The sequence below is a fragment of the Lepidochelys olivacea genome (assembly GCF_965140295.1).
Source record: "Lepidochelys olivacea isolate rLepOli2 genome assembly, chromosome: 8".
Taxonomy (NCBI): Eukaryota; Metazoa; Chordata; order Testudines; family Cheloniidae; genus Lepidochelys; species Lepidochelys olivacea.
In genome coordinates, this window is record NC_140418.1 from 108,789,863 (window position 1) to 108,805,744 (window position 15,882).

At 46.9% G+C, this 15,882-nt stretch overlaps 1 protein-coding gene and 1 long non-coding RNA gene across 3 annotated transcripts in view; both read right to left on the reverse strand.

The window, feature by feature from the left end:
• Window positions 1–15,857, reverse strand: part of TIE1 (tyrosine kinase with immunoglobulin like and EGF like domains 1) — a 69,464-nt gene extending 53,607 nt beyond the window's left edge. Inside the window, exons 1-2 of one of the 2 annotated variants that reach the window (XM_084635982.1) lie at window positions 15,729–15,851; window positions 14,210–14,291 (exon numbers count right to left, since the gene is read on the reverse strand). Coding sequence is in view for 1 of the 2 variants with exons in the window: in XM_084635983.1 (XP_084492109.1) it covers window positions 15,729–15,771 (43 nt within the window). In the remaining variant the exon portion in view is untranslated. Of the gene's footprint in view, window positions 1–14,209; window positions 14,292–15,728 lie in introns of both variants that reach the window. The other variant, XM_084635983.1, reaches the window with a different exon arrangement.
• On the reverse strand, window positions 2,869–4,634 carry LOC311524665. The gene is made up of 2 exons (XR_014712605.1): window positions 4,421–4,634; window positions 2,869–3,436 (listed from the first exon to the last, which is right to left on the reverse strand). It is a non-coding gene; the product is annotated as an uncharacterized lncRNA (long non-coding RNA).
• Window positions 15,858–15,882: the final 25 nt, after the last annotated feature.

The following is a 15,882-nucleotide window of genomic DNA, read 5'->3' on the forward strand; positions in this document are numbered from 1 at the left end:
ACGAGGCACGGGCAAGAGGTCTTATGCTGCTGCTTTTGTGAAGACATCCTTGGAATCACTGGTTCTGACCTCATAAAAGCCCCCTTTCCCCAAGCAACCTGGATAGTGCTTGAAGACAGGCACCAGTGTAAAGCCCCCCAAATAGTTTGATTGTTACAAAAGTGGCACCGGGTTTGGGGGAAGGGAGACAAACAGGAAGTACCTCCCACAAAATTTTTTTTTAAATGCCTGGTTGCAATACACGGTGATCCCTTCCAACCATAGCCAGGGCACACTCAGGAAAGTGTGGTTGTGTGACCCAGAATTCACCAAAAGGGCAGATTACTTGTTGAGTTGCTTGCGGTTTAAAGGCTAGCATTTAAAACTTCCCCCGTTTCCCCTCGCTGACCATATACGATATCACTCTCCTGAGGGTGACAGAGGCAGAAAGGGAGCAGATGCTGCAAGCGTCTGGGTAGAGACCTGGTCCTTGTGCTGCAATGATGCCAGAAGAGTTAATACTGGAGTGGCGTGGGAAAGTGTCCTACCGTCATGGATGAAATAAGGCAGCCCTTCCCAGAAACCTTCTGCAAAGCATTGCAGAGTACCTCCATGAAAGCTTCCCAGAGATCTCCATGGATGATCCCAGGGCCATCCCCATGCACATAAACAGTCTTTTTCGGAGAGCACCCTCTGCGTAGCTGGAGTGGCCACCGATAACCACTATACCTTTTTTTTTGTTCAGATTCAACATTAAAAAAATAGCATGTAACCCCTACAGTTTGACTGGAAATGTGGACTCCCCAGAGGTGCCTTCCCCAGCATCACCGCCAACAACTGGTTTTGTGAGGGGATAGGCTCCAGAGTTAAAAAAAGTTCTTGGCTGTCGAGGAGAACGGATCCTCTGCTTGCCTGCCTCGCATTCTTCTCCTCCTCCTCCTCAACAACGTCCTCCTTGTTGTTGCTCGAGGTCGCCCGGGACTCCTGAAAGGTATCCACGGAGCATTTTGTGGTAGTGGTGGGGTTGCCGCTGAGAACTGCATGCAGCTCCTCATAGAAGCGGCGTGCCTGTGGCTCAGAACCAGAGTGACTGTTCGTCTTCCTTGTCTTCTGGTACGCTTGCCGAAGCTCATTTATTTTCATGCGGCACTGCTGCGTGTCCCTGATGTAGCCCTTCTCCCTCATGCCCCGTGCAATTTTGGCATAGATGTTAACGTTTCTTCTGCTGGATCAGAGCTCTGCCTGCACAGACTCTTCTCCCCATAGGTGGGGAGTTTCTAATCTTCTGGGGGGTGCTCCCCCCCCGGCTTTGCCCAGGCCCTTCCCCCACTCCACCCCTTCCCCCAGTGCCCCAACCCTGCCCTGCTTCTTCCCACCCCTGTTCTGTCCACTGCCCCGAGTGAGCTGCACCCTCACCCCTTCTCCCTCCCCTCAATGTCTCCTGACACCGCAAAACAGCTGATCCGTGGCAGGTGGTAGGTGCTGGGAGGGGGAGATGCTGATTGGTGCGGCCTGCTGGCGGGCAGAAGGTGCAGTGGGGGGTGCAGGGGGCAGAGGCATTGATAAGGGGGCTGCTGAGCACCTACCATTTCTTTTTACCGTGGCTTCTCCAGCCCTGGAGCACCCATGGAGTCAGCATCTATGCTTCTGCCCACACAGCAATAAGCAATTTGGAGATCATGGTGTTACTGGGGCAGGCTCGTGCCATGGAACACCAATTCTGGGCCCGGGAAACAAGCACTGACTAGTGGGACTGCATAGTGTTGCAGGTTTGGGATGATTACCAGTGACTCTGAAACTTTCGCATGCGTAAGGGCACTTTCATGGAACTTTTTGACTTGCTTTCCTCTGCCCTGAAGCACAAGAATACCAAGATGAGAGCAGCCCTCACAGTTCACAAGCAAGTGGCAATAGCCCTGTGGAAGCTTGCAACGCCAGACAGCTACCGGTCAGTCAGTGGGCAAATCTACTGTGGGGGTTGCTGTGATGCAAATAGCCAACGCAATCATTCAGCTGCTGCTATCAAAGGTAGTGACTCTTGGAAACGTGCTGGTCATACTAGATGGCTTTACTGCAATGGGATTCCCTAACTGTGGTCGGGCTACAGATGGAACGCATATCCCTATCTTGGGACTGGACCACCAGGGCAGCGAGTACATAAACCGCAAGGGGTACTTTTCAATGGTGCTGCAAGCACTGGTGGATCACAAGGGATGTTTCACCAACATCAACATAGGATGGCCGGGAAAGGTTCATGACGCTCGCATCTTCAGGAACTCTGGTCTGTTTAAAAGGCTGCAGGAAGGGATTTACTTTCCAGACCAGAAAATAACTGTTGGGGATGTTGAAATGCCTATAGTTATCCTTGGGGACCCAGCCTACCCCTTAATGCCCTGGCTCATGAAGCCACACACAGGCACCCTGGACAGTAGTAAGGAGCTGTTCAATCAGAGGCTGAGCAAGTGCAGAATGGTGGTAGAGTGTACATTTGGATGTTTAAAGGGTCGCTGGCGCAGTTTACTGACTCGCTCAGACCTCAGTGAAACCAATATTCCCATTGTTATTGCAGCTTGCTGTGTGCTCCACAATCTCTGTGACAGTAAGGGGGAGACGTTTATGGTGGGGTGGGAGGTTTTGAGGCAAACCGCCTGGCTGCTGAATACGCGCAGCCAGACACCAGGGCGGTTAGAAGAGCACAGCAGAAAGCACTGCGCATCAGAGAAGCTTTGAAAAACAGTTTCATGACAGGCCAGGGTACTGTGTGACACTTCTGTTTGTTTCTTCCTGATGAAAACCTGCTCCCTTGGTTGCCTCTAAATTCCCTGTAAGCCACCTGCCCTCCCCACCTTTGATCACAGCTTGCTTGAAAAGGAAATAAAGTCACTATCGTTTAAAAAAACATGTATTCTTTATTAATTGATTATAAAATAGGGAGATAACTCACAAGGTAGCCCGGGTGCGATGTGGGAGGAGGGAAGGAAAAGGCCACTTCAAAACTTGTTGAATGACAGCCTTCTGTTGCTTGGGCTGTCCACTGGGGTGGAGTGGTTGGGTGCCCAGAGCCTCCCCCACCACACACTCTTGGGCGTCTGGGTGAGGAGGCTATGGAACTTGGGGAGGAGGGAGGGCAGTTAAACAGGGGCTGCAGCGGCAGTCTGTGATCCTGCTGCCATTCATGAACATCCACCAGACACCAGAGCAGGTCCCTTTGATCCTGCAGTAGCCCCAGCATTGCCTCATGCCTCCTCTGATCTTCCTGTCGCCACCTCTCCTCACGTTCATCGGCCGCTTTCCTGTACTCTGCTATTGTGTCCCTCCACACATTCTGCTGAGCTCTGTCAGTGTCGGACGACTGCATGAGCTCAGAGAACATTTCATCGTGCGTGTGTTTTTTTTCACCGCCTTATCTGAGATAGCCTTTGGTACGGAGGACGGAGGCTTGAAACATTTGCAGCTGCTGGAGGAAAAAAAAGGGAGTGAAGTATTTTAAAAGATACATTTTACAGAACAATCGCCATACTCTTTCACAGTAAACAACACTATTCACAGTACATAGCACATGTGATTTTGGTACAAGGTCGCATTTTGCATTTTATATTGACTGCCTGCGGCTTTGGTGTTAGAGTTCACACATGCAGTGCTGGGCAACAGAATTCAGCTTGCAGGTGGCCATGGTAAGCCATAGTCTTTCGGCTTCTGCAACCTTCATAACAGCAGCGCCCTCCCCTCACATACCAAGCAAAGCACGTTTTGCTGGCCATTTAGTGCTGCGGTTTTCCTGTTAACGTGCAGCAGCAGAAACCAAACTGAACCTCCACCCCATCCAATTCTCTGGGATGATTGCTTTACCCCTCACCCCACTGCATGGCTGGTATCAGGGAAGATCCCTGCTAGCCAAACGTGAACAGCTCAGCACCAAGTCCCCCCCCCCCACACCACGTGACTAACTGCGGGGAGGATTTCTTTTCAGCCACAGGCAAACAGCCCAGTAGGAACGGCCACCTCTGAATGTCCCCTTAATTAAATTCCCCTATTTCAACCAGGTTACCATGAATGATATCACTCTCCTGAGGATAACACAGAGAGATAAAGAATGGATGTTGCTTGAATGCCAGCAAACACCAGGACCATACAGTGCCAGGCTTTGTCATGCAATGATACCAGATTACTTGCTACTAGAATGGCATGGTAAAGTGTCCTACCATGGAGGATAGAATAAAGCTGCTCTCCCTAGAAACCTTCTGCAAAGGCTTTTAGAGTACCTCCAGGAGAGCTTCATGGAGATGTCCCTAAAGGATTTCCGCTCCATCCCCAGACACGTTAACAGACTTTTCCAGCAGCTGTACTGGCCATGAATGCATCCCAAGTCCTCAGAGCTACTTAATCATTAAAAAAATGCTTGCTTTTAAAACATGTATTATATTTAAAAAGGTACACTCACCAGAGGTCCATTCTCTGGCTTGGTTGGGTTGGGAAGGTATTTCAGTCAGGGTGATAAAAAGATCCTGGCTGTCGGGGAGAACGATGTGCTATGTGCTCTCCTCAAGCTCGTCTTCCTCCTCATCATCTTCCCCGTCCACAAAATCCTCAGGCATGGCAGAGAGTACCCCATCATCGGAGTCCATGGACAGGGATGGGGTAGTGGTGGCGGCCCCCCCTAGAATTGCATGCAGCTCAGCATAGAAGCGACATGTCGGGGGCTCTGTCCCAGAGCGTCCGTTTGATTCTTTGGTTTTCTGGTACGCTTGTCTGAGCTCCTTAAGTTTCATGCGGCACTGTGTTACATCCCTACATTGCCTCTGTCCCTCATGGCCTCGGAGATTTTTTGAAATGTTTTGGAATTTCGTCTTTTGGAACGTAGTTCTGATAGCACGGATTCCTCTCCCCATACAGCGATCAGATCCAGTACCTCCCGTTCGGTCCATGCTGGAGCTCTTTTTCGATTCTGGGACTGCATGGTCACCTGTGCTGATGAGCTCGCCTGGCCAAACAGGAAATGAGATTCAAAAGCTCCTGGGGCTTTTCCTGTACACCTGGCCAGTGCATCCGAGTTCAGAGTGCTGTCCAGAGCGGTCACAATGGTGCACTGTGGAACAGCTCCCGGAGGCCAATACCTTCGAATGGTATCCACACTAACCCTAATTCAAAACGGTGATGTCAATTTCAGTGCTAATCCCCTTGTTGGGGAGGAGTACAGAAATCAGTTTTAAGAGCCCTTTATGTCAAAAAAAAAATGGCTTTGTTGTGTGGACGGGTGCAGGGTTAATTCGATTTAACGCTGCTAAATCTGACATAAACTCATAGTGTAGACCAGGCCTTTGTAGTGTAGACCAGGCTTTTGTCTTGAGAAAAGAAGACTTAGATGTACCTGATAACAGTCTTCAAATATGTTAATCATAGAATCATAGAATATCAGGGTTGGAAGGGACCCCAGAAGGTCATCTAGTCCAACCCCCTGCTCAAAGCAGGACCAATTCCCAGTTAAATCATCCCAGCCAGGGCTTTGTCAAGCCTGACCTTAAAAACCTCTAAGGAAGGAGATTCTACCACCTCCCTAGGTAACGCATTCCAGTGTTTCACCACCCTCTTAGTGAAAAAGTTTTTCCTAATATCCAATCTAAACCTCCCCCACTGCAACTTGAGACCATGAGTGCTGTCATAAAGAGGACTGTGATCAATTGTTCTGCACATCCACTGAAGGTGGGACAAGAAGTAATCTGTAGCAAGAGAGATTTAGGTTAGATATTGGAAAAACCTTTCTAGCTTTAAGGGTAGTTAAGCTCTGGAGGTTGTGGAATCCCTGTCACCGGAGATACCAGTTAGGGATGGTCTAGATAATACTTAGTCCTGCCTTAGCCACTTATCCAGTCCAGCTCCCTGCACTCTCAACCTTTCCAGACTACTGTACCCCTTTCAGGAGTCTGATGTGTCTTGTGTACCCCTAGTTTCATCTCACGTAAAATCTACTTGCTTACAAAATCAGACATAAAAAATACAAGTGTCACAGCACATTATTACTGACAAATTGCTTACTTTCTAATTTTTACCATATAATTATAAAATAAAATATAAATATTGTACTTACATTTCAGTGTACAGTATATAGAGCAGTATAAACAAGTCATTACATGAAATTTTACTTTGTACCAACTTCACTAGTGTTTTTAGGTAGCCTGTTGTAAAACTAGGCAAATGTTTAGATGAGTCAATGTACTCCCTGGAAGAACTCTGCGTACCCCCGGTTGAACCACTGCACTTTTCATGGTCCCTTCAAACCCTACATTTCTGTGATTAACGTGGAGAATTTCTGCATTATTTATATGAAACATATGCATGACTCAGTTTACCCAGACAAGGTGGATGAGATAATGTCTTTTATTGGACCAACTTCTGTTGGTGAAAGAGACAGAAATTGGTCCAATAAAAGACATTACACCTCATCCACCTTGTCTCATTACTATCCTGTGATCGACACAGCTACAACACTGCAAACATCAGTTTACCTACTCACTGTTGTATTACCTTTAGGAATTGAAGGGGTTAATTTCTCTCCTGGCAGAAGGGGCTGGGTAGGAGTCAGTTCATGCATACCCACTAATATGCTTACTATTCTGGAAGACTCATGACTGGATATTAACTGTTAATGATTGCCAGCTAAGGGATCTAGAGCTAGACTGCAGGTGTGAGCAGATTGGGTTAAGCAGGCTGCTGCCCAATGCAGTGGGAGAGCAGGAACCCTGGACAGGTTGGATGAGAGGCAGGTAATGCTGCAGCATGGACATTCATATAACTGTTGTTTTTCCATTCTAACTTAAGTGGCCTCCCTTATTTTAGGGCACTTGTCTGGTTTTAAATTGGACAGACCTCATTTTGGCTGGTGTACCCCTGACCTGTACTGTGACAAAACTGGACATGATTTTGTCTTGTATCAGATGGGAGACACCATTTTAAACTGCGCACCAGGCCGGAGGGGGCGGGACAAGGCAGAGCGCTCTTGGAAATGGCATCCCCCATGCAACATGATCTCACACGCATCATGTGCAGGAGATCATGCTGGCAGGGGCGGGTTTCCAGAAGAGCTGTCTAACACTCAGCATTCTGGGAATATGAGTGGCCACCCTACCAAACACTGTTCAGCTTGACTAATAAAAGCTATCCTGTGTCGCTGCAAACATCCAGCTGGTTGCGCTGCTCCCAAGAGGGGTCAGGCCTCCAACAGGGGTGTAAACTCATTTGGATTCACTGAAGGAGCCACAGCAAGAAACAGAGGTGCTGAACCCCGAGTAGCAGAGTGCAGTGCTCACCCTTGCAAAGAAGTGGAGGCCCAGGGCCTAGCACTGAGGGTTTCCCTCCTAGAGGGACTGTATAACAGTCAGAGGCATAGCACAGCCTGTGGCTCCAGGACAACTGAAATGAATATTTCTATCCTTTCCCTGCTCTCCGGATAGAGGCACCCTCGTGATGTGTAGCTGCCAGACTAACTCAGCATTGCAAAAATCGCTGCTCTGCAGTCAAACGAGAGCTGAACTCTCCTTTTCCCATCCCCGTTCTTCTGAACGAAAGAGGGTTTCAGAGTCGAATCGGGCTCCCTCAGACGCTCCAAGTACCAAACACAGGCAACTTTTCTCATGCGAAGAGTTAAAAAAAAATTGTTGCCAAGGCAACGCCAAGGCTTTGGAGCTAAAAGCCCCGCAAGGAATTGCACACGTCCCGCTACCTCGCCATGGAGCATGGGGGCTGCACTTTCTATTCTTACTGTTTTGGATACGTGTATAGCTCAAAATATGATTGTGCTTTGTGTAGCAATCCCGAACAGCAGAGACACCAGATGGGAGGTTGCTGCTGAAGGTGCCCTGAGGCTTTGACATTTTTAACTGTAACAATATAGCGGCTTTAAGCCACGGGCTGTGGCAGAGGCAGTACCCCACCATGGTGGAAGCCCAAGATTCACACCCTGTCCCAGGGCAGTGACGTGCCTGCTATGTCCTGGTGCAGGCTGCAGAGCAACTGCTGTCCAAGGGGAGGGATCAGATTTCCCTGCAGCGACTGTAACAGCTGGCTACGTATGGACAGCTCATGGAGTCACATCTGCTTTTGGTGCTGTAGGTCCCCAGCCTGTCCCCACCCGTGAGTTTGTTACAGTAGCATCCCAGTAGAAACAGTGTGTGTCGCAGTGATGGTGGAGAGGGAGAGAGGCTGGCTGTAGGATAGTGGTGCACAGAGGCAGGCAGCAGAGAGCGAGTGGATTTGCACTTTGGACAGTTGCAGGACTGTAGAGGCCGGGTGCTGAGGGGATGCAAGGCTGCACATGAGCCCCTGTGTTAACTAGAGAGGAAGCTGGGCCCCTCACTTCTCGAGCAGCCAGAGGACTGGAAACTGCAGAAGTGAAAGTCAGCAGCAGATAGTGTCTCTTCCTTTTGATGATTGAGACAGGGAATCTCAGGTTTTACCTCCTCATTACAATCCCCTGCAGGCCACAGACTAGGGCCAGCATGGGGAGCGGCCTCAAGCAGTTACAATCCCCTGCGGGCCATGGACGGGGCCAGCGTGGTGAGAGGCGCCAGACTCCAGGCAGTTATAATCCCCTGTGGGCCACAGACTGGGCCCAGCATGGGGAGCGGCGCCAGGCCTTGGGCAGGCTGATGTTGATGCTGTCCTCGTGCTCAGGCAGTGCCCCCTGGCAGCTCAAGTCCTGGGGCCAATGCTGGGCCAAGAGCTCTTGCTCTAGCATTTCTGGTGCCTGGCTAATAGTGATATTGTCCAGGTGGTGGTGTGCAGCATTGTAGGAGCAGCCGCTGGCAGGAAGCCAACCTATTGTTCAGAGATTGCCTCTCACTTCCTGTCACACAGAGAAGCCACCTGGCCCCTGAGACAAAACACAGAGCAGAGGATTTCCCCATAAGGCAATGTTACCTCGTGCTGCCCAGCTTCACCCCTGCTGTCCATGCCCATGGGCCTCAGGATGTCCTGCTGCACTGCTGCCTGTACTGTGCATCCATACAGAACCCCTGGCGTGCAAGGCCCAGAACAGAGGACACAGCAAGGAGATGACAAAAGGCAGTGGAGGACTTGCTTCCTCCCCCCAGGCTGTCGTGGGGGCTTGCTGGGTTAGGTTAAGCTCCCTCCCCCACTGCCCAGGAGAGAAAGCATCTGTGGTTCACGCTACAAGAGAGCTAAGTGCTCCTTCCCCTTCCCAGACTTGAGGCCAGGGTAGAAGATGGTCATACTTCCTCCAGCTCCACACTTAACCCATGGGCTCAGTGTGAGAGTCCTTAACATGCTTCTCAGAGCACAAGGATCACCAAAGGACATGGTTTTGCACCCACAAGACCTGAGATTAGGCCAAAGGACACCCCAACACCAGCTGGGCGGCTGCTGTGGTGATGCCCTGTCACTCTGAGGAGAGGCTGAGGGAGCTGGGATTGTTTAGCCCGCAGAAGAGAAGAACGAGGGGGGATTTGATAGCTGCTTTCAACTACCTGAAAGGGGGTTCCAAGGAGGATGGCTCTAGACTGTTCTCAGTGGTAGCAGATGACAGAACGAGGAGTAATGGTCTCAAGTTGCAGTGGGGGAGGTTTAGATTGGATATTAGGAAAAACTTTTTCACTAAGAGGGTGGTGAAACACTGGAATGCGTTACCTAGGGAGGTGGTAGAATCTCCTTCCTTAGAGGTTTTTAAGGTCAGGCTTGACAAAGCCCTGGCTGGGATGATTTAACTGGGAATTGGTCCTGCTTTGAGCAGGGGGTTGGACTAGATGACCTTCTGGGGTCCCTTCCAACCCTGATATTCTATGATTCTATGATTCTGTGGCACAATTTACATACTGAAGGCTGCACTCCACTGGGCTCTTCTGGGACCTGGAAGAGACTCGAGTGCAGTGCTGAGCACTGCCCAGACAGGTAGTGAAATGCCCCTCCCCCCACACCCCTCTCCTGTTCCTTTGTCTCCCTCTCAGCTCCCCTGCTTATCCTCCTCCCAACAGTTCCTCTACGCCCCACTCATGGTGCTGAATTGTTTGGAGGGAAAGAGCCCTTGAACAGCCCCTATAGGAACAGGAAATCTTGTCAGAGGGAAGGACTTCTGATTAGGGATGTCAATTATTCGTAGTTAATTCACTTGATGAACTCAAAAAATTAATCACGATTAATCACAGTTTTAATCGCACTGTTAGACAATAGAATACCAACTGAAATGTATTAAATACTTTTGGATGTTTTCTACATTTTCAAATATATTGATTTCAATTACAACACAGACTACAAAGTGTACAGTGCTCACTTTATACGATTTTTATTACAAATATTTGCACTGTAAAAATGATAACCAAAGAAATAGTACTTTTCAATTCACCTCATTCAAGTACTGTAGTGCAATCTCTTTATCGTGAACGTGCAACATACAAATGTAGAATTTTTTTTTAACATAACTGCATTCAAAAACAAAACAATGTAAGGCTTTAGAGCATACAAGTCCACTCAGTCCTCCTTGTTCAGCCAATCGCTAAGACAAACCAGTTTGTTTATATTTACAGGAGATAATGCTGCCCTCTTCTTATTTACAGTGTCACCAGAAAGTGAGAACAGGCGTTCACATGGCACTTTTGTAGCCGGCATTGCAAGGTATTTAAATGCCAGATATGCTAAACATTCGTATGCCCTTCATGCTTCGGCCACCATTCCAGAGGACATGCTTCCATGCTGATGACGCTCGTTAAAAAAATAATGCGTTAATTAAATTTGTGACAGAACTTTTTGGGAGAGAATTGTATGTCTCCTGCCCTGTTTTACCCGCATTCTGCCATATATTTCATGTTATAGCAGTCTTGGATGATGACCCAGCACATGTTGTTCATTTTAAGAACTCTTTCACTGCAGATTTGACAAATTGCAAAGAAGGTACCAGTGTGAGATTTCTAAAGATAGCTACAGCACTCAACACAAGGATTAAGAATTTGAAGTGCCTTCCAAAATCCGAGAGGGACAAGGTATGGAGCATGCTTTCAGGCATCTTAAAAGAGCAACATTCGGATGTGGGAACTACAGAACCCAAACCACCAAAAAAGAAAATCAACTTTCTGCTGGCATCTGACTCAGGTGATGAAAATGAACACACATCGGTCACTCTCCTTTGGATCGTTATCGAGCAGAACCCATCATCAGCATGATCTCATGTCCTCTGGAATGGTGGTTGAAGCATGAAGGGACATTTATCTTTAGCGCATCTGGCACGTAAATAACTTGCGACACCTGCTACAACAGTCCCATGTGAACACCTGTTCTCACTTTCAGGAGACATTGTAAACAAGAAGCGGAGAGCATGATCTCCTGCAAATGTAAACAAACTTGTTTGAGCGATTGGCTAAACAAGAAGTAGGTCTGAGTGGATGTGTAGACTCTAAAGTTTTACATTGTTTTGGTTTTGAATGCAGTTTTTTTGTACATAATTCTACATTTGTAAATTCAACTTTCATGATAAAGAGATTACACTACAGTACTTGTATTAGGTGAATTGAAAAATACTATTTCTTTTGTTTTTTTACAGTACAATTATTTGTAATAAAAATATAAAATGAGCACTGTCCACTTTGTTTTCTGTGTTGTAAATGAAACCAATATATTTGAAAATGTAGAAAACATCCAAAAATATTTAAATAAATTGTATTCTATTATTGTTTAATCACCCAATTAATCACAATTAATTTTTTAATCGCTTGACAGCCCGATTTCTGACCCATTCTTCAGTCTCCCCCTTCTAAGCAACAACAAGATTTCATGGAATTGTGTCAGTATATCATACCTGGAAACATACCTCTCTTGCATGCCAGCCCCTCTCTTGGGTTTTGTTGCTGCTGGTGTGTCTAATCCCTGCCTGAACCCCAGGGACTGTGTGAGGAACAAATCACTGCCGAAACCAGTGTGAATACAAGGAAGCTCTGACTCTCCAAACCAGCTACACGCTTGTGTGTGTGTCAGTTGCATCAACCAGGAGCTCACCTGTTCCTCCCAAGAGACACCGTGCCACAATCACACACCACATTCTCAAATAAAAACACATGGTCCCATAATAGCAAACACACCCCATACCCAGTTTTTCGCTGTCAAGCACTGTTGATGCTTAGAACAGGCTTAGAAAGGTAAAAAGAAAAGGAGGACTTGTGGCATCTTAGAGACTAACAAATTTATTTGAGCATAAGCTTTCGTGAGCTACAGCTCACTTCATTGGATGCACGCAGGGAAAATAAAGTGGGGAGATTTTATATACACAGAGAACATGAAACAATGGGTGTTACCATACAGACTGTAACAAGAGTGATCAGGTAAGATGAGCTATTACCAGCAGGAGAGCGCGTGGGGGGCGGGGGGGGAGAACCTTTTGTAGTGATAATCAAGGTGGGCCATTTCCAGCAAGAATATGTGAGGAACAGTGTGTGTGTGTGTGTGTGTGTGTGAGGGAATAAACAAGTGTGTGTTGTAAATGGCTTGTCTAGTTTTTGTAAAGTCCAGCCACGAGGAAGTTTGTGTCGAAGGTTGTTTTTTTAATGAGAGTATCCAGTTTTGAGAGCTCATTCTTAATCTTTCCCTGTTTGCTGTAGAGGATGTTGATCAGGTGGTTCCGCAGTTTGTTTGAGAGTGTGTGGCACAAGCTGTCAGCATAGTCTGTGTGGTATGTAGATTGTAATGGATTTTTTACCTTCAGTCCTTTTGGTATGAAAAACCAACCTTCCACACAAACTTCCTCATGGCAGGACTTTACAAAAACTAGACAAGCCATTTACAACACACACTTTGCTTCTCTACAAAAGAAAAAGGACATTAAACTATCTAAACTACTACATGCCACCAGGGGCCACAGCAGTGGTTCCCTTAACCCACCCAGCAATATTGTTAATCTATCCAACTATACTCTTAGCCCAGCAGAAGAATCTGTCCTATCTCGCAAAAAGAAAAGGAGTACTTGTGGCACCTTAGAGACTAACCAATTTATTTGAACATGAGCTTTGAAAGCTCATGTTCAAATAAATTGGTTAGTCTCTAAGGTGCCACAAGTCCTCCTTTTCTTTTTGCGAATACAGACTAACACGGCTGTTACTCTGAAACCTGTCCTATCTCGGGGCCTCTCCTTCTGCCCCTCCACCCCCACGAACATGATGCAGTTCTGTGGTGACCTAGAATCCTATTTTTGACGTCTCTGACTCAAGGAATATTTCCAACACACCTCTGAGCAACATACTAACCCACAGAGACCTTCCTACCAAGACTACAAAAAGAAGGATTCTGGGTGGACTCCTCCTGAAGGTCGAAACAACAGACTGGACTTCTACATAGAGTGCTTCCGCCAATGTGCACGTCCTGAAATTGTGGAAAAGCAGCATCACTTGCCCCATAACCTCAGCCGTGCAGAACACAATGCCATCCACAGCCTCAGAAACAACTCTGACATCATAATCAAAAAGGCTGACAAAGGAGGTGCTGTCGTCATCATGAATAGGTCAGACAATGAACAAGAGGCTGCTAGGCAGCTCTCCAACACCACTTTCTACAAGCCATTACCCTCTGATCCCACTGAGGGTTACCAAAAGAAACTACACCATCTGCTCAAGAAACTCCCTGAAAAAGCACAAGAACAAATCCATGCAGACACACCCCTAGAACCCTGACCAGGGGTATTCTATCTGCTACCCAAGATTCATAAACCTGGAAATTCTGGACGCCCCATCATCTCAGGCATTGGCACCTTGACAGCAGGATTGTCTGGCTATGTAGACTCCCTCCTCAGGCCCCCCACTCTCCTGCTGGTAATAGCTCACCTTACCTGATCACTCTCCTTACAGTCCATATGGTAACACCCATTGTTTCATGCTCTCTGTGTATATAAAATCTCTCCACTTTATTTTCCACTGCATGCATCCGATGAAGTGAGCTGTAGCTCATGAAAGCTTATGCTCAAATAAATTTGTTAGTCTCTAAGGTGCCACAAGTCCTCCTTTTCTTTTTTGCGGATTCAGACTAACACGGCTGCTACTCTGAAACCAATTATTAATCAACAGAGTCCCTCACAATCCCATTCTCTCAAGCAGGTCCACACAGCATATACTTTTCAAAACACACACACAGAGACACACAATTGTCCTTGCAACAAAGCCCGTTGCCAACTGTGCCCACATATCTATTCAGGGGACACCATCACAGGGCCTAATAACATCGGCCACACTATCAGAGGCTCGTTTACCTGCACATCCACTAATGTGATATATGCCATCATGTGCCAGCAATGCCCCTCTGCCATGTACATTGGTCAAACTGGACAGTCTCTACGTAAAAGAATAAATGGACACAAATCAGATGTCAAGAATTATAACATTCATAAACAAGTCGGAGAACACTTCAATCTCTCTGGTCACGCGATTACAGACATGAAAGTTGCGATATTACAACAAAAAAACTTCAAATCCAGACTCCAGCCAGAGACTGTTGAATTGGAATTCATTTGCAAATTGGATACAATTAACTTAGGCTTGAATAGAGACTGGGAGTGGCTAAGTCATTATGCAAGGTAATCTATTTCCCCTTGTTTTTTCCTACCCCCCCACCCCGACGTTCTTGTTAAACCCTGGATTTGTGCCGGAAATGGCCCACCTTGATTATCATACACATTGTAAGGAGAGTGATCACTTTAGATAAGCTATTACCAGCAGAAGAGTGGGGTGGGGGGAGGTATTTTTTCATGCTTTGTGTGTATAAAAAGATCTTCTACACTTTCCACAGTATGCATCCGATGAAGTGAGCTGTAGCTCACGAAAGCTTATGCTCAAATAAATTGGTTAGTCTCTAAGGTGCCACAAGTACTCCTTTTCTTTTTGCGGATACAGACTAACACGGCTGTTACTCTGAAACCACACAATTGTATAGTTACAGCACTATCATACGAAGTGCACATTATCAAAATTACACACAGTTCTATTGTTTCTCCTTTTGTCCTGAGCAGTTAGCCAACATTCATGACCTTGTGGGTTATTTCCATTAGAAGGATTCGGGTATTTCTTTGGTACGATCCTGTTTATTTACATGGAATATACAAAGTCCTGTTTCTCTGAACACAGCAGAAGGTAATTGCTTTGCTCATCATTCCAAGTCTCTTTCTAGTCAGCATGCTGGCCAAAAGCTCTCTCAGCTTTTCTCAGGGTCACGTTATAAATACTTCTCTCTGGTTGTTTCTTGGCCTTCTTTGCTGCTTTCTCTGTCTACTTCTGTAGTGTTACACAGACACACACACACCCCCAATACACCAAGCTCCCTGCATTTGTATTCAACCCCCAGTGAAACCCCTCTCTCTGCATAGCTCAAATTCCTGACTGACCTTGCACGTGACCTCTGTTTTGGGCAGTGGCTCCCATTGTTTTAGATATCTAGTCAATAATTGGTTTTTAGGTTTATTCTGAATGAAAGACAGTTGTTACACTCACCGCCTTCTGCAAGGTTTCACCCAGCCCCCAGGAATGCACAAGATACACAGCAATTGATAACAAGGAGTCTGATGGCATCTTAAAGACTAACAGATTTATTTGGGCATAAGCTTTCGTGGGCAAACCACCACCTCACTCCATGCATCTGAAGAAGTGGTGTTTTACCCACGAAAGCTTATGCCCAAATAAATCTGTTAGTCTTTAAGGTGCCACCGGACTCCTTGTTGTTTTTGTGGATACAGACTAACACGGCTACCCCAATACTTGACAGCAATTGATATTTACCTTCTTTGTAAAGCACTTTGAGGTCTAAAGATGAAAAGTGCATTCAGAGTCCTCAGCAGCCAGCATGAATTAATTTTGCAGCCCTGTCTCCCTGGTACCTGCCCTGGGCTGGGTTCTCCTGTGGCATGCCGGCAGTGTGCTGATTTAAAGTGCC